This window comes from Saimiri boliviensis, chromosome 11, assembly GCF_048565385.1.
Source record: "Saimiri boliviensis isolate mSaiBol1 chromosome 11, mSaiBol1.pri, whole genome shotgun sequence".
Classification (NCBI taxonomy): Eukaryota; Metazoa; Chordata; class Mammalia; order Primates; family Cebidae; genus Saimiri; species Saimiri boliviensis.
The window spans coordinates 5,704,964-5,731,074 of NC_133459.1; the positions used below are offsets into that span (position 1 = coordinate 5,704,964).

The window sequence follows — 26,111 nt, forward strand, 5'->3', positions numbered from 1 at the left end:
AAAAAAGTGATGATTTTCAGAGTGCTTTGAAAAATAAGCTATGGCTAGTGGTGATACACAATGAGAATGTCCTTAATTTCACCAAATCGTATGCTCAAAAAGGGTTAAAGTGGTAAATGTTACCACAATTAAAAAAAGAAAAACTCAAATGTGTTTGAAGCTTACTGAGAAAACTAGTTACAAGGTCCTAGCAGTAAATATATGGCAATATTTTTATGACCCCCAAGGTGGGAGGCTGTGCTTTAAATAAACTGTCAGAATCACACATTAAAAAAACAAGTAAGTGATGATAATCAGGTCCTGTGGTTCATTTATACAGAAAGTGATATTTAGTTGAGATTTCAATATTTGCAGTATTTATATTTGTAAAGAGGATTGGCTAGCTCATTCAGAACAGTCTGAGGTGCCTAATAAACACTAGGAAACAGGTTGTTTGGGGTTGATGTCAGGGAAGGTAAGCAGGCCCTGCTATTTAGAGCACTTTTGATTGCAAGTCCTACAAGCCACATGGGTTAGGCCAAGTGAAGGCAGTTTTAGTTTAAGAAGAGCAGAAGCAACCTTAGCCTCCCAGGATAGAAACTGAAGTGCAGCTGGGTGGTGCGAACAGGATCCGGAGAGTCTGGAGTACATGTCTTCTCTGGAGCTGGGCTTTCTCCATTCACATGTAGCTTCCTTGCTTAAATTGAGTGTAGTGGCCTTGGTCATGGCTCCTGCATGTTCTGACTCTAGTTCCAGTGCTCACCATCATCTTGACTCCCATTTGTATGACTCAGTACAAAAATACTCAAGACTGGGAATTGGACTGACTCCTATCAGCCAGTTGCTTTGTTTCCTTAGGCCAAGTGTTCATCCCACTCCAGTCAACTATGAAAGCAGGTTGGTTAGATCCAGCAGCCTGCTGATCATTTAGAGGGTCTTAGAGTGGGAGGAGATTGTGTGAGAAGCTGGTTATCGTAGCAGGGGATCCGGGTACCTCAACCTCTGTCTCCATCAAACAGTGTAAAAGAGTATTGACTCCTAAAGGAGTGTCTTATGTTCAGGTGCTACAGTGATTAAACGTTTTTCAGAGAAAGTGTTCAGTGTAGCTGCAGATAGGAGGCTGGCTGTGTATGGAGTAAGTTAATGGTAGGTGTAGTAACTGTCCCAAAGTTTTTTCTTTGTCTCTATGTGTCTCTCTCTTCCCCCCCTCCCACCCAGACAGGGTCTTATTCTCTCGCCCAGGCTGGAGTGCAGTGGTGCGATTCCAGCACACTGAAGCCTTGACAGCCTGGGCTCACGTGATCCTCCCACCTTAGCCCCCCACAAGCTGAGGACTTAGCTGGAGCTACAGGCATATGCCACCACACTTGGCTAATTTTTATGTTTTTAGGTAGAGATGGGGTTTCGTTATGTTGCCTAGGCTGATCTTGAACTCCTGACCTCAAGCAATCCACCTGCCTCAGTCTCACAAAGGGCTGGGATTACAGGCGTGAGCCACCACGCCTGGCCCCAAAACTTTTTCTTTGAACAGTGGAGAGTCAGACCTGGAATGCTGTGGTCTGTGCAATCTTTGCCCTGGGTGTTCTCAGGTAGAATCAGGCAGTTTGGGTGATGTCAGTATCATTTGAGGTCTTCCACAGTTCAGATATTTGGGTGGGCTTCCCCACTTTTCCCCTTGTTTTGGATCAGTAAACATAAAAGGTTGGAGATGTAGTAAGAAAGGGTAAGCCTTCAGAATGGGTAGTGGGGAAGAAAACAGAGAACAGCCTCTCTTTAAGCATATGTGGCGCCTGTATGCACAGTCCTTCTGCTTTTCCTTAGTATATCCTTCCTGCCTGTGATCTGTTGTTGTTCTTGATTTTTCATGGTAGAAGGAGGAAACAAAATTATAGAAGACAGGTGGAAGACTATAAAAGAATAGTAGTTTGGAGGTAACTATGTAAAGGGCTAATAGCCTGCACACCATTGAATTCTCTGAATTTACAGCTGTTTAGTAATTGATGTTTCATGGTGATGACCTTGAGTATATTTAGAAAAGCAATACTAAGTATGTTCTGCTAAACAAAAGAGGAAAGTATATAAAATGTTTTTAAAGAAACAACCTTCACAGTAGTTTTTGTAGTTAAAGGGATTCGATTCTTTTTAAAATTAGTTCATTTCTTTTTAAAGATGGTCTCACTCTGTCATCCAGGCTGGAATGCAGAGATGTGAACATAGCTCACTGGAACTTTGAATTCCTGGTCTCAAGTGATCCTCATGCCTCAGACTCCCAAGTAGTTAGGAGTACAGGCATGTATCACCATGCCCAGCTAATTAAAAAAAAATATATTTTTGGTCGGGCACTGTGGCTCATGTCTGTAATCCCAGCACTTTAGGAGGCCGAGTGGGTGGATTGCCTGAGGTTGGGAGTTTGAGACCAGCCTGGCCAACATGGTGAAATCCCATCTCTACTAAAAAAAAACAAAACAAAAAAACAAATTAGCTGGGCATGGTGGCGGGCACCAGTAATCCCAGCTACCCAGGAGGCTGAGGCAGGAGAATCGCTTGAACCCAGGAGGTGGAGGTTGCAGTGATCTGAGATTGTGCCATTGTACTCCAGCCTGGGCAACAAGAGCAAAACTCTGTCTCTACAAAAAAAAAAAAATTTTTTTTGTAGAGACAGACTCTCAGTATGTTGCCTGTGCTGGTCTCAAACTTACAGCCTCAAGTGATCCTCCAGCCTTGGCCTCCCAAAGTGCTGGGATTACAGGTATGAGCCACTGTGCCCAGCCTGATTTGTTTCTTAGTAATAGCTTAAGAAATAATTCATACTCTAAAAGTCACCCTTTTAAAATATATAATTAAGTGGGTTTTCTTTTGTAAATTTACATGTTTATGCAACTGTCCCCACTCTCTAATTCCACATTTTCATCACTCCAAAAAGAAAATCTGTACCCGCTAGCAGCCACTCCTTATTGCCTTCTCCTCCCAGCCCTAGTCAATTACTAATCTACTTTCTTTCTTTATAGATCTTTATACCTAGTCTGAACATTTCATATAAATGGAATCATATAGTGTTTGTCCTTTTGTGACTTGACTGGCTTATCTCCCTTAGCATAATGTTTTCAAGGCTCATCTATCTTGTATGTAGCATGTATCATTACATCATTTCTTTTTTAAAAATTTTAATTTTTAATTTAATATAATAGAGATGGGGGTCTCGCCCTGTTTCCTAGGCTGGTCTTGAACTGGGCTCAAGTGCTGCCTCGGCCTCCCAAAGTGCTGGGATTACAGATGTAAGCCACCACACCTGATCACTTCATTCCTTTTATTTTTGAATAATCCTCTGTTGTATGGATATATACCACATTTTAAAAATCCATTCACTAGTTAATGAACATTTGAATTACTCCACTTTTTGGCTGTTACGAAAAATGCTGCTGTGAACATGAGTGTACAGGTTTTTACGTGGACATGTTTGCATTTCTCTTGGAAAGGTACCTAGGAGTGGAATTGTGGTATTATATGTTAACTCTAACTTTTTGAGGAAGTGTTTTCAAACTTCCAAAGTGGCTAGATCAAATTACATTCCCACCAGCAAGCATGAGAGTTGTAATTTCTCCACATTTTTGCAAACACTTGTTATTGTCCATCTTTTGATTATAACCGTTCTTGTAGATGGGAAGTGGTACATTATTGTGGTTTTGATTTGCATTTCCCTAGTGACTAATGATGTTGAGCATCTGCTTATGTGGTTATTAGCCATTTGTACGTCTGCTTTGGCAAATGTCTATTCAAATCTTCTTCCTTTTTTTTTTTTTTTTTTTTGAGACCGAATTTCGTTCTTGTGCAATAGCGTGATCTTGGCCTCACTGCAACCTCTGCCTCCCCGGATCATGCAATTCTCCTGCCTCAGCCTCCTGAATAGCTGGGATTATAGGCATGTGCCACCACGCCCAGCTAATTTTTTGTATTTTTAGTAGAAACAGGGTTTTACCATGTTAGCCAGGCTGGTCTTGAACTCCTGACCTCAGGTGATCCGCCTGCCTCGGCCTCCCAAAGTTCTGGGATTACAGGTGTAAGCCACCATGCCTGGCCATCTGTAGTTAATTTTTTTTTATAGGGTGTCAGGTAGGCTTTCAGCTTCATTCTTTTGCGTGTGGATATTCAGTTGTCCTTGCCCATTTGTTGAAAAGACCATTCTTTCCTCATTGAAGTGTCTTGGCACTCTTTTTGAAAATCAACTGACTATAAATTTGTGGGGTTATTTTTGGAGTCTTAATTCTGTTCCATTGATCTATGTGTCTATCTCTATGCCATCACCACAGTGTCTTGATTCTGTAGCTTTGTAGTAAGTTTTGAAATTGGGAACTGTCAGTCCTTCAACTCTGTTCTTCTTTTTCAAGATTGTTTTGGCTGTGCTAGGTCCCTTGTATTTCCGTATGAATATTAGGATCAGCTTGTTAGTTTCCACAAAAGAGGCAACTGGATATGGGGATTATATTCAATGTATGGATCTATTTGGGGAGTTTAAATTTATTTTATGGATTTGCTGTATGCTTAGGAACTCCTGGCTAACTCAGACACCTAAGCATCTTGCCTTAAACATATACAATTTTGGCTGGATGCGGTGGCTCACACCTGTAGTCCCAGCACTTTGGGAGGCCAAGGTGGGTGGTTCTGAAGGTCGGGAGATTGAGACCATCCTGGCCAACATGGTGACACCCAGTCTCTACTAAAAATGCAAAAAAGAAATTAGGCTGGGCACAGTGGCTCAAGCCTGTAATAGCACTTTGGGAGGCCAAGATGGGGAGATCATCTGAGGTCAGGAGTTCAAGACCAGCCTGGCTAACGTGGAGAAACCCCATTTCTACTAAAAATACAAAGAAAGTAGCTGGGTGTGGTGGTGCGCACCTGTAATCCCAGCTACTCGGGAGGCTGAGGGGCAGGAGAATTGCTTGAACCCAGCAGTTGGAGGTTACAGTGAGCTGAGATCATGCCACTGCACTCTGGCTTGGGCAACAGGAGCAAAACTCCGTCTCAAAAAAACAAAACAAACAAACAAAAAAACCAAAAAAGAAATTAGCTGGACTTGGTGGCATGTGCCAGTAATCACAGCTACTTGGGAGGCCGAGGCAGGAGAATCGCTTGAACCAGGGAGTAGGAGGTTGCAGTGAGCTGAGGTCGTACCACTGCACTCCAGCCTGGCAACAGAGCAAGACCTATCTAAAAAAAAAAAATACAATTTTGTTTTAATTTATTAATGTAGTAGTAGGCTGCCTTGGTCAAATACTATAATTCACTGTTAGACTGGAATTGGACTTTTCATGTTCCAAGAGAGCAAACAGCTCTTCCACATAGCCTGTAGGCTGGCTTCCTGTAGTAATTTTTTTTTGATGTGAAAGTTTGCTGATGCCTTGCATGTTTTAAAAATAATGTGGTATTCTGATTAATACACATTCTGGTTAATAGAGAACTAGCAGATTACATATATGAATAATTATCAAAGAGTTAGAATACGTTCCAATAAAATTGTGACATTAAAATTCATATAATTGTTATTATTACTGGAGGGATCAGAAGATATTTTAGCGTCTTATGGTCCTGCAGGGGTCATGTGAACATGAGTTATGGTTATACTTTTAAGTCACTTCATTTACTCAACAAATAGCAAAGTGCCTATTTGTGCCAGGCACAAGGAAAGACAGACCCAGTCTCTGTCCTTATGGAGCTAAGGGAGAGACCGACATAGATGCCATGTGAAATTACAGCTGATACTCCATGCTGTGAAGGTGTGTGCAAAATGTGTCATAAAGGGATTTGACTCATCTTCGAGGTTGGGGGAGGCTTCTTGAGAGCTTTGGAGGAAAATGGGAATTAATTGTGGGAAGAATTAAGGATAACAGTTCCAGGTAATTGGATGAGTTTGATAGTGAGTTGTGTGGAGATCCTCTGGTTATAGTCTGTTTATCACTTTTAGGAAAGAGTATCTCGAGACTTGGCTCTGGTCTTGACTCTGTCCCTTAAATGCCTTGTGACTGAGTAGGTAATCTTCCTGAGCTTGTTCACATACTGTTTTTTAAATTTCTGTAGCCATTTTTCTTTACAGATACTTACATGAAAATGTACAGAAATCTATGCTTTTGGTTATTTTTTCATAATTCAAAAATAATTTCTTAGTGACCTTCCATGGTTAGCTATTTAGAACTGCAGTAGCGGTAAATTGATTACTTTTCTGAACATCTTTCCTAGACTTTGAAATTAGGAGTTACTTCTGTTTACATATACTTCAGAAGCCTGTAGGGGACAGAGTCTGTAGTGACATGTCTATAGGGAAGCAGATACGGATGTAACTGATTCAAGACAGGTCATAATGCTTTAATAAGGCTCTGTAAGAGAAGATGGAAAGACTTCCGGGAGGAGGTAGAAATTGACCTGAAATCATTGACAGGCAAACATGGTAGGTAGAGGAGCAATTCCAAGCAAAGGAAATGGAACACAGGCAGAGAGCCAGACGAGTACAGGGAGTGGGTGGAATTCATGTGCATATGGGTAGGTAAGCCTGGGGAGTAGGGAGGGGTCATGTTGTTAGGGGCCTGAAAAGTCAGACCAAAGAATCTGGATTTAATTCTCTGCTCAGCTTTTAGAATTTTTTTAGTAGAGGAATAGAATTGATTGGATAAAGTCGATTCTCCTGAAAGGTGCTAATAAGGGCCATCTAGTCACCTCTCCACCTTCCTCTCTACAGTCATGTTACATTTTTTAGACTCTGATTGTACCAAGGTCCCACAGTGTCTGGTGGTTTTAGGCCTTGCACATTGCTGTGCCTTGATTCAGAAGTTGTACCTGACTCCAGAACGCAGGCACAGATGCTTACCCATGTCTTGTTGACTCTCTGTATCCTCTGTGTTTCAGCTTAAGTGAGACTTCCACTAGGAGATGCCTTCTTGACCTCGGTGCTCTTTTCAGATTGGATCGGATGCTCTTCCTGTGTGCACCGTAGCACTACATGGTTTTCATAGGCCTGGTACACTTTAGTTTATATCGGAGTTGCTTGTTTACTTCTTTCTCAGTTAGATACGCATTTCTAGAGGTTAGAGGCTTGAGTACCTAGGCTTAGTAAATGCTCGTTAGCTGAATGAATGAGCAAAGGGTGGACTGGAGTTCGAAAAAATCACTTCTAGCAAGAGTTGTTGAGCAAGGTGAGGAAAGAGCTAGCATTGTTGAGGAGTGTGTGTGTCACACGCACATATAATTTTGTAACTGATTGAATGTGGGCCTTGAGGGAAGGTGACTCCTAGGTTTTGAACCACAACTGGGCATTTAGTGAGGCCAGATTGAGATAGGGAAGGCATGGCAGGTATATTTTGGGGAGAATGGCTGCAAAGGTACCGCTCTTTTTAAATACATCATTGGGTAGCTTTAGAATATGGGTAGCTATACAACGTGACATTGGAGATGTGGGTCAAAGCTTAGAGAGTTATTCATATCACCCTGCCTCTTTTCTTCATTGCACTTGGAGAGGGCAAGGGAGCCTTGGTGCTAGAGTCCTTAGAGGTCAGCCTCCCGGGCATGGGGCAGGGAGAGAAGGGCTGTGAGGAGGTCTGGAGGTGCAGATGCAGCGGCAGCAGCACAGACTCTAGGAGAGTGGAGGCTTCATGGGAGCAGCAGCCTTGTCTTTCTGCTCACTGCTACATCTTGTGGCCCAGACAGTACCTTTTGGTTGAATGAATGAATGAATGAATGAGTTCAAAACAATTAGAAGTCACAGTCCTGAGTGAGATTGCCAGGGGAGCAGAGAAAAGGGGCCTATGGGCAGAAATGTGATGGATGCTTACATTTTAATGTCAGCAGAGGGGAGAGAACCAGTAGAGGCTGAGAAAGAATAGTCAGAGAGGTGGTAGAACAAGCAGAATATGAATTCAGGGATGCTGAGAGCGGAGGTTTGAGAGGAGGTTGACAGTTGTAATGCTGCAGAGTTTAGTAGACTGAAGACTCAGGTAAGTTATTGGTTTTTGTCAAATTGATAGTGAAAGAATAAAGGAGTAGAGATAGGGTAGATGATTATTTCAGAACCTTGGTGGCATATACAGAATATTGGTAGAAATGATGGTGAAGTGATTGAACCAGTCCAAGCTGAGAGAAGAAACCACTGTGGCCTGATGGTCAGTGGGTATATTAGTTATCTATTGCTGCTGTAACAAATCATCACAAAGCCAGTGGCTTTAAACGGTCCAGGGTGGGATCTCCTGGTTCCCGGTTCCCGGTTCCCGTGGGTCAGGCGTTGGGTAGAGCAGGGCTGAGTCTGCTGCTTTGGGACTGCTGAGCTGCAGTCGAGGTGCTGGCCATTACTGGGCTCACCTTGGAAATCTCTGGCAGGAAAGGATCCACTTTCAGGCTCTCTTGGTCATTTGAAGGCTCTTTTCTTTGGGCTGTTGGGCTGAGGGCTCAGCTTCTCACCAGCTGTTGACCTGAGGCTGCCCTTATTTCCTGCTCCATGGGCCTCTCCAACACAACACCTTGCTTTATCAGAGCCAGGAGGGACAATCTCTAGCAAGACAGAAGTGACAGTCTGCCCATTACGTTTTCCATGGTCTGCTGGTTAGAAGGACTGGCTAGGTCCAGCCCGCACTCCAGGGGAGGAGGTTACACAAAGATGTTAACATCAAGAGGTGGGGGTTGTGGAAGGTCCATCATAAAGTTTGTCCTCCACTGTATGGGGGGGATAGTGGGATTAGAAGGCATTATAACAGTTCTTCGGATGAGGCTCTGTAGGATGCAGAATAGATGAATGGGAGCTTTCAGAGGTGGAAGTTTTGGAAGTGAAGTTCTAGTTAAAAGTTGGGATAGTCATGTGGTGATGCCTCTTAGGAGGCCTTCCGTGCCCTTTGTCTTCATGTGCCTTCTATGTACTCTCTCCTGTTAGACAAATGAACATTCTTTGTTGTAATTGCCACTGATAAACCCATCTGTCTGGCTAAAATAGAAGTATTTACCAGCGAATTCCTGGCCAGTGGAGGCGTCTGCCCTCTTGCCTTATGGTTTTTTTTTGAGGATCAAATGAAGTAATTCATAAGAAGTGTTTTATAGACTGCAAAGTGATATGCAAACAAAAGGTATTAAACTGTGCTACCTTTTTCTCTGTGTTAAGTACAACACATGGACTTTAACTTAGATTTTCCTTAATAACCTTGGGTTCATTATATTGTATGTAGCTTATTAAATTGGGCTTTATTTAATACTGTGATTTGGGTTTTTTTTTTTTGAGTAAAATTTTCCTTTTATGATAAATGACCCCAAACTGCTACACCTTTCAAATTCTTGTGTCCAATTTTTATTGCTTAAAAAACAATCTCTCCTTGCTGTTTCCTGCTAGTCTTTTGCTTCTGTGTGTCAGTTTTCAGCTATATTTTTTTCCCCTCTGATTTGTTGCTTCTGATTTTCTCCGGGCTTGGCAACCTGATAATTAAGCATATTAGAACTGTGAATAGTTTTATAGTAATCAAGCTAGGAATGTGGGTCGGAGAACCTCTTCTCACAGTAGCGTACATCAGCTTTTGTGCATGGACTTCATAAAATTCTTTTTTGGCCTTCAGAGTGTTCTTGGCTTCCTTCCTAGTTCTGGCTCTGGCTGTGTTTGGATTAAGGGAGGTTCCCAGATAGTCGACCTCCATTCCAGGGCTGTGGCTGCCATTTTCTGGGCGTCTGGCTTATTGCTCTGTTACGAGAAACAGTGCCATTCTCTCCTTTGGTTTTGATGAAGTTTTAGTTCTTTGGGCAGTAGAAAGTAGTGATAGGTGATGGTGGTCTGTGGTTCATGGACCAAAAAATGTTTGAGAGGTATGGAGGATCTTTAGACAGGTCAGGTTAGGCGTATGTGGTAGCATTCTGTTCCACTGCCCTCTTCTCCTTTAGGATGTCTCCCTCCCAGCCAACCTGCTTGGTGTTCCTCTGTGGGAGTGTTTGCTTTCCCTTTCTCTCAGGGCAACTTACTTTTTCTGGCCAAACTTTTGCAGTGTTGCTTTGTGGAGAAGCATTGCTGCTTTATTAGGGAGAGAACCGTGTGTTCTCGTAGGAGTCACACTGTAGTATAGGGAGACCTGGCCGGGTTCTAATTCTGCTCCGTCTCAGCCTGTGGCCTTTGCCCAATGCTTGTACCCATGTCTTGGTGTCCCATTTCTAGAATAGGCTTAATGTGTGCTTTGTTAGCTTTTAGGATCAAAGTAAAATTTTATATATGAAAATGCTTGTTACACGTACGTAATATTGAATAGAATGCCTAGTTTGTTGGGTTGATTTTGTTGATATTTTACAATGCTCTCTCTGAGGAGTTAAACACAATTATCATTAGTATTAGTAACAATAAGTACCACTAAAACAATATTTTAAATTTTATACAGTTTTTTTCTTACTGAATGTATTCTACCAGAATCTATTTGTACAAATATGGACATTTAATAAGTGCCCTTTGGTAATTTTCAGATTGTTGAGTATACTGGCTTCCAAGCAAAATTAAATTTATGAAAATTCTAATGATACCGTGATTCATATCTGTAAAGAATAATTTTTTAAAAAATTGTGAAATTGCTTTAAACATGCTTTACATGCATCTCTGGTAATAGAGAATCAATTAATCTCATTTCTTAGGCCATAAATCAGGCTTCATATATTGTAATATTAGTTCCTGTGTCAGCCTCATAGAACTTCAACTGTTTTGTAGTCTGTTCAAGCTAGTTGTTTGCTTTTGAACTCAATTCTAGGTGTTGAACTCAATTTGAGAGCCTAAAATGGTTTGTGCCCCAATTACCTTAGAGGTTACTGTTTCATTTTTTTATTTAGCCTGCCCCAGGAGTAGGAAGTCGGCTACCTACCAGACTTTTTCCTTTTAACTTGACTGTATACTTTAATTTTTGTTTCTATCCCATAGGGGAGTTGTGAGGGTTATTATAGTATAGTAGCACTTAATGGTATATTTTAAACTTCTTGAAAAGTGGTAATATGTGAGCACAAAATATTTTTGTACTGTAGCACATAATTTTTCCCCACACTAACCTTTTGTGGTTCAGAAAAAGAATAAAGTTACTTGGGTTTGGGGTGCATGTTGAATTGCTCGTTTCGTAAAATTGTTAACCTGATTTTAGGGAGTGTCTTCAAAGCATGTCTTTTGACAGACCTTGTGCTGTTTTTTTATTTATTGCCCTTGTGCTCTAGCCCCCAATTTTAGTTTGATTTTCTTGGTATCTGTAAAAATGGTTGAGTATTTTCCCATTCTTCTTAGTTATTTATTTATTTATTTATTTATTTATTTATTTATTTATTTATTTTTAAGCAGGTTTAAAATAGCTTTTGTCATATTGCTTGATTTCTTGAATGGAGGGATATGATTCCTTTCTTTAAAAATATGTGCAACAGCCGGGCGCGGTAGCTCAAGCCTGTAATCCCAGCATTTTGGGAGGCTGAGGCGGGTGGATCATGAGGTCAAGAGATCGAGACCATCCTGGTCCATATGGTGAAACCCTGTCTCTACTAAAAATACAAAAAATTAGCTGGGCATGGTGGTGTGTGCCTGTAATCCCAGCTACTCAGGAGGCTGAGGCAGGAGAATTGCCTGAACCCAGGAGGAGGCTGAGGCAGGTGAATTGCCTGAACCCAGGAGGTGGAGGTTGTGGTAAGCCAAGATCGCGCCATTGCACTCCAGCCTGGGTAACAAGAGTGAAACTCCATCTCAAAAAAAAAAAAAAAAGAAAAATATGTACAATATTGCTGGACTGTACTGAGAGGTCATATCTACAGTTATTTCTTAAAAAAATTTTTTTTAAGAGATGGGTTCCTTCTCTGTTGTCCAGGCTGGAGTGCAGTGGCACAGTCACAGCTCACTGCAGCCTTGAACTCCTGGGCTCAAACACTCCTCCCTCAGCCTCCTGAGTAGTTGGGACTACAGGTTCGAGCCACTGCTTGTTCAGTCTTTTGTTTTGTCTCAGTGGCACAGTACCAGGGCACAGCAAACCAAAGTAGCCAAGAGGATGAGTGACCAAGGCAACTCGGTGACCTTATAGGAAGAGATGTGCTTGAAAAAGAAGGTTTTTCGTACATTACACCACCATCACCAGGACAAGAGATAGGACCATTCTTTTTCCTTTCCATAAACTTTTGGGAAGGTTATTAATTTATGAATTCTATAAGTAATTTTAGCTTGTGTTATATACTGGATGTTGTATTAAGTATTACAGGAGTTACTGGGAAGAACAAGCCAGACATCCTTTCAAGGATGCGTTTGATAAAATCTCATTTCAAGTATGTTAGGAAAATATTGGAGAAGGACAACTCATAGATTGGTTTTAGATCCTGAATGGCCTTAGGGATTGAAAATGGAGTTGTAGGTTAGCAGACGACATTTCTGAAAGGAGTGACTGTTTTGTAAAAAAGGAGTGACTGTTTTGTAAAAAAAGCAGTTGACAGAAGATACTGTGGCAGAGACAGCTAGCTGATCCCTTTCTCCTCCTCTTCCTGGGCATTTTCCAGTCCCCCTTGCAATCATGACCAAATTCTAGCCAGTGGGGTGAGAGCAACGAAGTATGCCACTTCCAGACGTGGCCCCTAAAACTCTTGGGGCATGAGTGTCATGCCCTTTCCTTATCTGGCTTGATGCAGAGGGCCTAATGACCCAGAAAGTCTTCTGCCACGGGTGGATGGAGCACAGGCAGCAGAGCCACTGCTTGGAGAACAGTCTGCCCACCAGGAACACCTGTTTTGGACTTTATCTGGGCAAGAAGTGAATATTTATGGCATTTGAGCCATTATACAGTTAGCCTCCCTAACTATCTAGGCACTAGGATGCTAAGCAAAAGTAGTGAGCATAGTAAAGGTATTAAAAGCTTCGGGCTTGGCTTTAATTCTGTGAAGACCTAAATATTCTTTTTCTTTCAAAGACCGGTAAAGACAGTTTTCATTATGCTGTGTCTCTGTTCCAAAGCCTGTAATCACTTCTTATTATATACCATCTTGTTTCATTAATCCATCTTCCAAAAACTCTAATATATGTAGATATTATACATATATGATGAAGTGCCCATGTGTAACATCCTGATCTAGGTTCTCTGAATGGAGACAAAATCAATAAAATGTAGTCCATGGCTTCAGATAGTTTCTGCTTGATACCCAGGTAGTTAGTGAATTTCCATCTGTCCCTTGTTTTAACCTTTAAGTCATATATTATTTTTTCATTACCTTTTTTTAATTGCATTTTAGGTTTTGGGGTACATGTGAAGAACATGAAGATTGTTGCATAGGTACACACGTGGCAGTGTGATTTGCTGCCTTCTTCCCCATCACCTGTATCTGTCATTTCTCCCCATGCTCTCTCTCCCCTTTTCGTTACCTTTTTAAAAAGTATTGTTTCAATTAGATAGTGTTCTTTTGAAAACAGAGCATATGTATTATAGAGCTCTGCATCTCTCCTCTTGGGTATTTCTAGATATATATATATATGTGTGTGTGTGTATATATATATATATATATATATATATATATATATATATTTATATTTGAGACAGGGTGTCACTCTGTCGCCTAGGCTGTAGTGCAGTATGCTGTCATGACTCACTGCAACCTCAATCTCCCAGGCTCAAGCGATCCTCCTGCCTCAGCCTTCCTTGTAGCTGGGATTATGGGCACACAGCACCACACCTGGCTAATATTTTAATATTTTGTAGAGACAGTCTCGCCATGTTGCCCAGGCTGGTCTAGAACTCCTGGGCTTAAGCAGTCCTCACGCCTTGGCCTCCCAAAGTGTTGGGATTACAGGTGTGAGCCACCATGCCCAGCCTTCTTGGGCACTTCTAGCAGAAACGGGGCACTGTGCTTCAGTAACCATCCCCAGAGTTTCTTTTAATTATCTTCATGGATGTTCTGGTATAGTTTTGTATTATAGTATGTACTAACAGATGAAAGTACTTTTTTAGTTTTCTAGGAATTCGTAGAATTAATGTGATTGAGCAATGTTAGGACTATAAAGATATTTTATAGATCGTTTATCTAATTCCCGATCTTTTAGGTTGATATCTGGTTTTTCATACTCAAGGTGTGGCCGTTAATTGCAGTATGGGCATCACCTTGGGGTGGAATCGCAGGCCTCCCTCAGAGCTGTGAATCAGAACCTACATTGAAGGAAGATCCAAAGCTCACCTGCATGCACAAAGTTTGGAGAAGTTCTGCTCAAGATTGACTACCCATTTGACTCTTGAGAAAACTGGGAAAGTCAGAGAGTTGCCCAGAGTCACACAACTGTTTATTTCAGTGGTTCCCAACTTCGGATACATCTTGGGATTACTTGGGGGCCTTTAAAAAAATACTGGGCTTGGATTCCATCTCCAGACATTCTGACTTAATTGCTCTGGGTGTCAGAGTTTTGGAGATCTCACTAGATAACTAGCTAAGGCTGAGGACCATTGATTTGGTTAATGATGGAATACAGGTTTCTTGATGCTCTAATCAAGTATTCCCTTCCCTCCACCAGGGCTGTACATTCAGAAACAATGAAAAACATCCTTCCAAGTTTTTACGGTAATGCACCACTCCATTTCATTTCCTGTATAGCACTTATCCCTATTGGAGAGTATCCCATTTACCATCTGCTTTCCCTCCACTGGAATGTACCTCCAGGAGGACAGGACCATTGTCTGTCCTGTTCATTACTGTGTCCCAGCTCCTGAACAGTGTCTGGCACATGTTAGGTGCTCCTTTAATAGTTGTAGAACAAAGGGAAGGAGCTACCCTAAAGAAGGATGTGTTCTGTGAGACGAAAACACAGGCCACTCCAAAGGCGCCACCGGGACTGCCTAACCCTGTAGGCAGGAGGCTTCCTGAAGGATGAGGGGTCTGAGTTGAAGAGTCAGCAGGGAGGCGCTTGAAGACCTGTGTCTCAAGAAGGACTTGAACCCAGATCTTTCTGACTTGAAAGCTTATGCTTTTCCATTCCACTGTTATCCTGTGGACAGAGTGGCTGACTGATTTGCTCAGACTTCTCAGCAGTGAGTGGTGGCCTGGGACACCACCACCGCGGCCCTGCAGGTGCTTAAGACCAGCATGCCTCCCTCTGTGGCAGAGCCGCCCCAGCATTGCAAACAGGCACTTAGAGGGAGATCAGAACACCGTGAAAGCTCCTGGCCCAGTATCTGGCACAGGGGCATCTAATACAAGGTAGCCATGTCTTATGTAAGTTTTTTTGTGCTTTGGCTTACTTGTTTTGAGAACCTATGGTTTTCCAAGATAGAATGACTTGATTTCAGTTTTGACTTAACGTTTCTTTCCTGGTGAACTGTGGAGACGTTATTATGCAGTGCTGTGGAGAAAGTGTGATTGGTTTTTGTCTATGATATTTCTCTGACGTATGTTATTTTAGTGCCCAGTTCTTCCTGTTATTTCATATATTCTGTCACTGATTTACTTATTGTCAGACTTTGAAGTTGGGTATAAAAATCCTTTTTTATGAAGCTACTCATTAGTGTGTCCCACTGAACCTAAGTGACCATTGTTAAGATATATCAAATGGTAATCATATCATCAGTTTTTGATAATAGGAAGCCAGGAAGTGTTAAGCCTTGAATGTAAGACATTGTTTTTAATGGCATAAAATTTTAAATTTTAATTCAGAAACTAAATTAAAATGAGATTTTTTTTTTTTTTTTTTGAGACGGAGTTTTGCTCTTGTTACCCAGGCTGGAGTGCAATGGCGCGATCTCGGCTCACCGCAACCTCCGCCTCCCGGGTTCAGGCAATTCTCCTGCCTCAGCCTCCTGAGTAGCTGGGATTACAGGCACACGCCACCATGCCCAGCTAATTTTTTGTATTTTTAGTAGAGATGGGGTTTCACCATGTTGACCAGGATAGTCTCAATCTCTTGACCTCGTGGTCCACCCGCCTCGGCCTCCCAAAGTGCTGGGATTACAGGCTTGAGCCACCGCGCCTGGCCCTAAAATGAGGTATTGTATCATGCGATTAGTGGGCTGTTGCTGGCGACTCTTGCAAATGTTACAAGAAGTCAGCGTACTGCTGACATCTCCCCTTTTGGAAATCTTCCCATCAACCACTTTTCCTAATGTATGATAATTCCATGCTCACAGTCATAGGTAGAAAGTAATGTTGAATTTTCCAAAGGATACATGAAATCTGAGCCTTGTCTAGTTTATGGGTGAATCCTTGGACATGGCTGTTACCACAGATGATATCATAGTAAACTACTTTTTTTGTTTTTGTGTCAGGGTCACCCAAGCTACAGTCAGTGGCACTGTCATGGCTCATGTCTGGCTCAAATGATCCTCCCGCCTCTGTCTCCCAAGTAGCTGGGAATTGGTTAAATCAAACAGGAGAGAGAAACAGTCCTAGAACAAGAATTTTACAGAAATAGAAAAGAAAGAATTAAGGAGCTCATGGTTATCCTGGTAGCTAGGAGTCACATTATAGTGAAGGACCTTATTTATATGGACGCTGAAAATTGACTTCTGAAGCACTTGATCATGGACATAAGGGAGAGGAAAATTAAAAATTTGTGGAAGTTAACATTAGTCAGATTTCAACACTTTTGGCATAAAAAACTCAGATGTGGTGGCTCATGCCTGTAATCCTAGCATTTTGGAAGGCCAAGGCCAGTGAATCATTTGAGGTCAGGAATTTGAGACCAGCCTAGCCAATGTGGTGAAACCCCGTCTCTACTAAAAATACAAAAATTAGCCAGGCGTGGTGGCGGGCGCCTGTAGTTCCAGCTACTCAGGAGGCTGAGGCAGGAGAATCGCTTGAACCTGGGAGGCGGAGGTTGCAGTGAGCCGAGATTGTGCCACTATACTCCAGCCTGGGCAACAGAGTGAAACTCTGTCTCAAAACAAAAACAAAAACAGAAACACCAACCACAGATAAATAACTCAGGCAATCCTGTTTGTTCTTAGAAAACATTAACACGGTTGAAGATCATCCTTATTAACTGTGGTAACAATAGTGTTTTGTATTTGGGTGGTGCTTCTGAATTGACAGGGTTTGCGTATGTGTTATCTAACCCCACCCCTCCTCCTGCCTGAGAGATAGGAGAGAGAAGTATCCACTCTCTCTTTTTGGATGAGTTGATATAAAGAGGTTGAATTACTTTCCCAAGGATGGCTAGTAAGTGGTAGAACTGAACTCTTTATTTTATTTTATTTTATTTTATTTTTTGAGACGGAGTTTCACTCTTGTTACCCAGGCTGGAGTGCAATGGCGCGATCTCGGCTCACCGCAACCTCCACCTCCCGGGTTCAGGCAATTCTCCTGCCTCAGCCTCCCAAGTAGCTGGGATTACAGGCACGTGCCACCATGCCCAGCTAATTTTTGTATTTTTAGTAGAGACGGGGTTTCACCGTGTTGACCAGGATTGTCTCGATCTCTTGACCTCGTGATCCACCCGCCTCAGCCTCCCAAAGTGCTGGGATTACAGGCGTGAGCCACCGCGCCTGGCATATTTTATTTTATTTTAATTAATTTTTTGAGACAGGGTTTCACCCTGTCATCCAGGCTGGAGTGCAGTGGTGTGGTCATGGCTCACTGCAGCCTCAAATTCCCAGGTTCCAGCAATCTTCCTACCTCAAGGTATCACCTGGGACCACAGGTGTGTGCTACCATGCCCAGCTTATTTTTGTATTTTTGGTAGAGATGAGGTTTTGCCATGTTACCCAGGCTGGTCTTTTAACTCCTAAGCTCAAGTAATCCACCCGCCTTGGCTCCCCAAAGTGCTGGGATTACAGGCGTGAACCACTGAATTATTTATTGTTATTATTTTTAAAGATGAGGCCTTGCTCTGTTGCAGGCTGGAATGTAGTGGTGTTATCATGGTTCACTGCAGCCTCAAAACTTCTGGGTTCAGGTGATCTTCCTACCACAGCCTCCTGAGTAGCTGAGACTATAGGCACAAGCCACCATGCCTGGTAGATTTTTAAATATAAAATGTTGAGGGTGGTTGTTGAACTTGTAAACTATTTTTGGTTTCTAAGTGTATAAATATGTGGTTTATAATGTAGTATGAATAATCTAAAATTTTATTTAATACTGCAACCAAACAAAAAAGATATTTTAAGGACTGAAAATAATTGGCTGTCAAGATTTAAAACATTTCCTCTTCTTCTTCTTTTTTTTTTTTTAAGTTACCTCTGTGTAGGTTTTTATGTGAAATCTTTAATTTTATCTGAGTGAAGCAGCCAGAGAGAGACCTTGTTTTTTTCTTGTTGACTTCCCCTTGACTGACTTCACATGCGTTAATACTAGTTGGCACTCTTCACGTTTTTTTTGGATGAGATGGGTGTTGGGTTTGTTGTTGGGAAATGGTTAATAATGTTGGTGTTGATGGAGCTTCAAAATGAATGTGACATTGGTTCTTCTTAGCAAAAATTTATTCTATGTACAGCACACTTCCCATTAAAAAAATTACACAGTTAATGCATGTTCACCAGCATAGACCTTTTCTCACACATGTATCTTAAATTTTGAAACAGCCTTAAGTTTGCAGTGCAAAGAATGTTTTCCCCCTGAGCCATTTGAGGATAAGTTGCTGATGTGATGTTCCATCACCCTCGAATACTCGATCATGTATTTCCTACAAATAAGAACATTCTCCTCCATAACCATCAGATAGCAATCACAAGCAGGAAGTTAACACTGAAACATGCCTACTCCCCAGTCCTTCAGTCCTGTTCCTGTTTTGCCAGTTGATCCAGCAATGGCCTCTGTAGAAAAATATCTAATTAGAACCGTGGATCATAACGGATTGTATCTTCAGTCTCTTAATACAGAACAGTTCTTAGTCCTTTTTGATTTTCATGACCTTGATATTCTTGAGGATTGCAGGCCAGTCATTTTGTGGAATGTTCCTCCATTTGGATTGTCTGATGTTTCCTCATGATTAGATTCAGGTTTTGCATCTTGGCAGGAATATCACAGAAGAGCCAGATTATATCTTTTTGAAAGATTAGTTTTACATTTTATTTTCTGTTTCCTTAGAGCGTTTCCCAAAGTGTATTCTGCGGAACTAGCACCTACTGTGTTCTCAACACCGTGCCACCTATAGAAGGTAGGATTTGAAAAAGCTTTTGACTTACAGGAAGGGGTGGGCTTGACAGTGAGAGTAATTATCATCTAGTGCAGTGGAAACAGCCTTCAGCCCAGACTCAGAAGACCTGGGTTCTGCACTTAACTGCTGTGTGATCTTAGATGAGTTACTTAATCCTTCTGGGGTAGCAAAAAGAATTCTCTCTTCATAAAGTTTCTGTGGGGATTAAAAAAGGCAAAAGATTTAATCACACAGAGACGCGAAAGCACTTTACAAATGTTTGATACTAATACAACAGTTCTATAATTCTGGTGTCCAATACCAGGTGACTTAGAGTAGGAGCAGTGTGGTATTGTGGGAAAAGGCACAGGTCATGTTTGAATCCCAGTTGATCCACTCAGTAGCTGTGATCTTGGGCCAATTAATCTGAGCCTCATGTTCCTCCTCTGTAAAATGGGGGTAATTAAGCCCTTGTGTTTTATTGTGAGGATTAAATGAAAGAGTGCAATGTAAGATCCTTTCTGGGTGCCTGATACACAGTAGAGTACCACAGATGTTTACTCGCTAATAAATAATGGAAAATAGTTTTACTTAATCACGTGTACCTCCAGTTGGAATTGAATGAAGTAGAGCAGGAGAGAATGCCCCCAAACCCAACTTGAAGTGATGAATTGCAGGGCTTCTGTGCCCCCATTTTATCTGTCCCCTCTTACATATTTTTAGATTGAAAATGTAAATGTAGATTAATAATGAGAAGTTTATTGAACCTGAATTATGAGTTGACCTAAACCTGGACCCGAGATTTGGTAATTTGATCTATAGGAAAAAGGTAAATCTGGGCTACCTAAAAATAGAAGCAGTAAGATTTGATGATCATACAACTCTAAGAACAGGAAGGGGATTGTTAAATAGCAAAACTAATTATATTTTTCTACTTAAAAAGCTGTTAGTTTCTGTTTTTTAACCTTTTAAAAATCTTTCGGAGAATTACTACTGGACTTAATACACTTTGGAGACTTTGGAAAAGAATAATGCAAAAGAAAAATGCAAAATCAGATCAATGTTTGGCACATAGTGCTTAATTAATATTTATTTGGATATATGGTGATTTGAAGGTCTTAGATTAGTAATGGCAGTATTTGCTGCTGTGAGCATTATTGCTGACTTGCATATAACAGTATGTGTTTATGTTTTCCTCAGTCAGTTCCTATACTACTAATTAAATCTAAGCACATAATAATTAGAGATAAACAGAGAATTGTAGAGCTTCCTTTTGATTTTACTACTCATGTTGTTGATCAAAGATATTCCCAATAAGATTTAGCAATTTGATACACTGTTAAACCAAACTGTTTGAACAGTTTGGTCTAGAGTTTGAAAGATAATTGTAATCAACTTGATTGAGTAACAGTTTTCATCATTATTCATAGAACCAACAGTATTTAATTTTTAATAATTATGAATCAAAGTAAGATGAATGTATCATTTCTAGGTTAGTTAATATAGTTAAAATTTACCTTGGCAAAAGTCACAGAATTTTCAGAGGAAAAGGTCAGATACATTTCTTTGGATTTAAGTAAAGGATTTGGCAATGTGAATCTTAGTTTTTTTAAACAAAACATGAAAACAATAATTCTGCCTTTTCTCTAAGTGAATGAGCATTTTTGTGCATTTTGGGAAGTTTTAGTTATAGTATAACTTGTAGATTGACAAAAAGGATGGTTCATTCTCTAGAATTACAGCTGTCAGCCAAGCAAATCATCTGTCAATTTCAGGAGCCTCACTAGTTATTTTTTTTATTGTGAAGTTGGTTGGAAAATTATTTTGTAAAGTCTAATATCATGTATATTTTGTTAGATAATGGTAATGAAATGTTTTACTGTCATTTGGTTGACACTCCCACTTTTCAGTGTCAAAGTTTAACTATTTGTATTGAGTACTGAATGACGCAGTTGAAACCAGTGTATGCCTTAATTTTACTGTTCACTCAAGATACTATTATTAGGATTTAAAACTGGCACACGTATTTAGTTATTTTATCCTTTTTAGTTATCCTAAACACATTAAAAAGCAAGTTTCAGTTGAAAAACACATTTTTATACAGTAGAGCCATGTGAACAGTTCTTTTCCAGTATAAGATCAGTTTCTCTTTATCCCACTTCACCTGTAGAAACACTGAAATTTAAAAATACGAGTTTTAACATTTTGCCTATTTGAAATTCTACTGATTCTTTTCCCAGTATTAAACTTGCAATCCTTATAATGTAGTAGGAAGATTGACCCATTGTTGTTTCTTAAAAACATGCAATTTATATTCAGTGTGAACCTAAAATTTTGGAAATGGTATAGTTTAAAAACTGATTAAGGGGAACCCATTGGCCAGTTATATTCCTGTTCCTTATGACTCCATGGCCACACCTCCACGTAAAGTGTAATGTTTAGAAACTAGATTGAGAGGGTGCTTGCTTACGCAGCCCTGTTCCTTTTCCTCTTTGGGCACGTTTACCATTGCCTGATTTGGTATCAGAGTGGAAGACTGAAGCCTTTTCTGTAGCAGTTAATTGTGCTATTGAGAAGAGTACCTTTACTACACACGTAAACAATACACACATGCATGCACGCACACATGCACACATGCATTTTATATACCACACGGTAACTGGGTTCCTCAAAGAGGCTAAAAGAACAGAAAATTAACATCAGATTGTGATCACAAACATAGAAGCTGTGGCTTAATATCCTGCTCATAAATGTTCAGAATTGTACTTTAAGCTGATAGCTTTCTTAGAGATATGACTGTTCATATACAATTCAGAGTAAGCTCATCCATTGAGCAACTATTGCCGTTTTCAAAAAAGGTACCTATAAATGTTGAATATTTGAATTGAATATAGATTTTAGAATTTCACCTCTATTTTCAGAATTGTACATATCATGGGGGATTTTTAAAAATGAGAATAAAACTACTTTAGGGGAAGAGAGAAGGGAGGTAAAGGCTCATGTGATTTGGTATTCTCTGCTTTAAAGTTTTATGGCCCATGGTACCTCCCTCGGGAGGATGAAGTGCAGGGAGCATGCATAAGCACATAAAATTACCAAGGTTTTATCGTGTGTAATTAATACAGAACTTTCTGTGAACTTTCTTTTAGTTGAACAGTTTCTTTTTGGTTTCATAGCAAGATTTTTAAAAAGTTTAATCTTATTTTCCTATTAAATTAAAAATTTGAGGTTCTTAAAAGCAGTTTTTAGATTTTTAAAGTTTTTATACTGCTTACAGAAATAGAGGACTGGTATTATAATTCAATTGGTTATGTAGTTCATGGACCAAAAAAGATTTAGTACGCTAAAACTCTCCTAAGTTCATCTCTATAAAATCGTTCTATATGATGTAGTAAATTTTTTAGACTTTATTTCTATGCCCAGTATTTTCCTTTTAAGATCTTTTCTTTGAGAAGAAATGTGTTAATCAGATGAAGAATGTTTGGAGGGGATTTTGTGACCTTAGAAAAAATTTTTTATTCTTTGATGTTTTTTACCTGTTTAAGAAGATAGACTGTATTAAACAAAGTTATAGGAAATAACTGGAAAAAGTTATTGTTGCATTTCACGTTTAAGATTATTAACCAGCCGGGCGCGGTGGCTCAAGCCTGTAATCCCAGCACTTTGGGAGGCCGAGGCGGGTGGATCACGAGGTCGAGAGATCGAGACCATCCTGGTCAACATGGTGAAACCCCGTCTCTACTAAAAATACAAAAAACATTAGCTGGGCATGGTAGCACGTGCCTGTAATCCCAGCTACTCAGGAGGCTGAGGCAGGAGAATTGCCTGAACCCAGGAGGCAGAGGTTGCGGTGAGCCGAGATCGTGCCATTGCACTCCAGCCTGGGTAACAAGAGCGAAACTCCATCTCAAAAAAAAAAAAAAAAAGATTATTAACCAATTCCTGTATACTTACATAAGGTTGCTTAATTGTAAGGCATATTAAGTTATTTAATGACAGTAAATTTTATAGGGATTTGTGTCTGGAGAAGAATCAGAGTTAATCTAATCTTATTAATTTGGGAAAACTAAAAATATTAAGTAACTTACCCAAGGTCACACAATTGAAAGTAGCAGAACTGGGCCAGATCTTGGACTCTTGACTCTGAGTTCAGTGTTACAAAACCTTATTCCATCAGGAAAAGTTGTTTCAACTGTGACTTTCTGGAGCAGATTAAGTCCTTCATGTTTTAATGTGTTGCTCCTTAATACCTAGTTATGTGTTATATTCTTCGTATTGGGGATCTTATTTAGCATGAAAAAAACTGGAATGAGTAATTTGAAACTTTGACCTAAATGTGCCAAAGCTTGCAAGAAATTTTGAGCCAGGCAAAGGAACTTTGTTTATAGGAGTGAAATAATAAATGATATATAAGTAAATAAATGAGTGAAGTAATTGTTATGTAAAGGAAATGATTTCTTGTAGAAAGCATCAGGTAGGCTGATTATTAGGTAGTCAGACATACCATCTAGTCTGAAAGTAATTAATTTTTCTCTAACTCATTTAGAAGAGTTACATTTTGATGAAACACATTAATTATGTAGATATGTATATGTAAATCAAGTTAATTAAAATGATGTTTTTATGTTCAGGCCTAGAAAGGCTAGCTGTATTACCTGGGTAGCTAACTGCAGACTTAAAGCTCTTGTATTTATAAGATTTGTGATTTGCTTTTTGAAAGGCTAAATCTTATGTATAGCCCAGGGGATGAAGTAGTATTTATGAACAAAATAGTCATATATTAGTATAATTCTTCTTACCTAAGAAACTTAACATTTTTTCAACTGCTTAATAAAAGGTTTTTGGGTTTTGCGAGGTTAATTTTATAATTTTTATGTGCTTCATGGAAACATGGGGAAAGAACCGTTAAAAATAACATTCTGGTTATGGGCAGCTGCTGGGATTTTCCCTATTCACTCACATGTCATGGAGCACAAGCCCGATCCTATTTTAAAACCTCTTGACCAGATTCCTGCTGCCATCTATCTGATAAATGTGTAAATGAGTATTGCTAAGAGGAATAGTGAGGCCTCTGATGCTCTTGGTCTCACATTGACTAAGCTGAGCTGCTATTTCTGACCTTGCCAGTGTACTTTAAAGGAGATTTTCTCTATTATTTTCTCTAAATTTATTGTTTTCTTCTTTATAGATGATCATGGGAACAGCAATAGTAGTCATGTAAAAATCTTTTTACCGAAAAAGCTGCTTGAATGTCTGCCGAAATGTTCAAGTTTACCAAAAGAGAGGCACCGTTGGAACACTAATGAGGTAGATAAGTTTCTTTTTTTAAGGGTATAATTATTTTAAGGGCAAATTTTTTAGGTGGTTTTGCATAATCCTACTTTATATTAGCTTTAAATTTAAAATACTAAGGAAATTGTAAATGAGATTATTTAATGTGGATATGACAGAAACCAACCAACATATTTTTTGATCTTTCTCTGATCTGCTTAATTTGCATTGAAAGATATAAAATGTGCATGTTGACTTAACTAAATTAGCATGAGTTTCTATTTTCTTGCATTTTGGTGTCTTGCATTTAGTGGTTAATTCTGCCTGCATGCCAGTTAAACATTAGTTCTTATGTCTCATAAATTAATAAATATACAGTCCCAGTGTTCCACAGAATGTGTAGTACCTTGGCAATGTGAATTTCTATAGAGTTTGAGAGGGCAGGTTTCATACAACTGAAATGGCTTTTCATCCTTTCTAATGAAGGAAATTTGCTTAATGCTAAGAATTTTTATTAAGAATGAAGGCTGAAAAAAAGAATGAAGGCTGTACAGTAGATTATATATTTGGCATCCAATTAGAAAGTAGATGTATGAAGTAGAATGAACAAATGTTCATCATCTTGGATGATGTTTCCTTTTTTAGTAAATTTTAATCTAGGAGTCTTACTGTTAGGAGTAGATTGCTTTGTCATCTTTTTTATTTTGAAATCTGAATATTTCAGTTTAAGGTAATGCCCATTTAGTGTGGTGATGAGAATTAGGCATATGTCCATCAATTTGGGAGTTATTATTCCTTTAATTCAAATGGCTTAGGTTGCTGGTTTTTCAAGTTGGTCTAAATCCATTTGTGTGCCTGGCTCAACATTGATGTCCAAGTTAAGGTTAGGTAGCACTCTTCCCTTATTGGATACTCAGTTCTGTTAAAAGACTCAAGAAGAAAAGAGTGCTGCCTGTTGAGCCTTATTTTTTAAAGATTCTTTGGCGCTATTTCCTGATTCAGAACGCTTTTGTTTTGCATGGTGAGAGGTTATGTGGATGAATCTCTTTCCTTATCACAGGTTAGATTTAAATACTTACTGGAACCTTACAGCTTTGTTACTTGTCTTAACTGATTATAAAATTCTTTGAAGTTCTGTCAGTTTTGATAATTTGCGTAACTTACATTTTCCCCCTCAGACAGAATGCCTTTGCTTTGACAAACATTTGCTAGTTTAGAGGCCCGCTGTTTAACCAGTTATTTATTAACTATTTCAGACATTTTTAGACATGAAAATTAAGTAAATGTGCCGGAAATTAGTCTTAATCATAGATTGTTACTCTATCAGGAAAATAGTATTATATAATTTGGAAGCCATTTAATAAGTCAGAACTTATGAATTATTTAAAAACTCAATATATTTCTTAGTATTCCCTGAAACATAGATTTGATACCATATTATTATATATATTAGCTCTAGTGTACGTATAAATGTAACCCAACCCATAATAAGTCCGTATTTTTCAGTATTATATTTCTTGTAGAATTGGCAGTTAATTTATTTTTTCCCATGGGCCCATGTCTTCGTGGCAGTTGATTTTAATGATGATTTGACATTATATTCGAAACCAGAAATTGCTTAGTGAATTAAAATCAGTGGCCTTAAGAGTCTTATAAAACTGGATGTAGCAATGTTAGGAATTTAGTTGGTAAATTTTTTCAATCAGTGGCTTCAAAACTTTTTGAAAGTTTTTAGCATAACCCTTCAACTTTCATGTATGTATTTACCTCTAAATTATTTACATGTTACGCCCTACTAGTATATTAGATACATTTT

At 39.6% G+C, this 26,111-nt stretch overlaps 1 protein-coding gene across 14 annotated transcripts in view; it reads left to right on the top strand.

Moving 5' to 3' along the window:
- The window catches only part of CAMTA1 (calmodulin binding transcription activator 1), a 964,942-nt gene that overhangs the window by 16,831 nt on the left and 922,000 nt on the right, over window positions 1-26,111 (top strand). For 11 of the 14 annotated variants that reach the window (XR_005580835.2, XR_005580833.2, XM_039474350.2 and 8 more), the window contains exons 2-3: window positions 18,976-19,045; window positions 24,213-24,331. Coding sequence is in view for 12 of the 14 variants with exons in the window: in XM_039474350.2 (XP_039330284.1) it covers window positions 18,976-19,045; window positions 24,213-24,331 (189 nt within the window). In the remaining 2 variants the exon portion in view is untranslated. The remainder of the gene's footprint in view (window positions 1-18,975; window positions 19,046-24,212; window positions 24,332-26,111) is intronic. The other 3 variants (XM_039474351.2, XM_039474345.2, XM_039474346.2) reach the window with 1 other exon arrangement.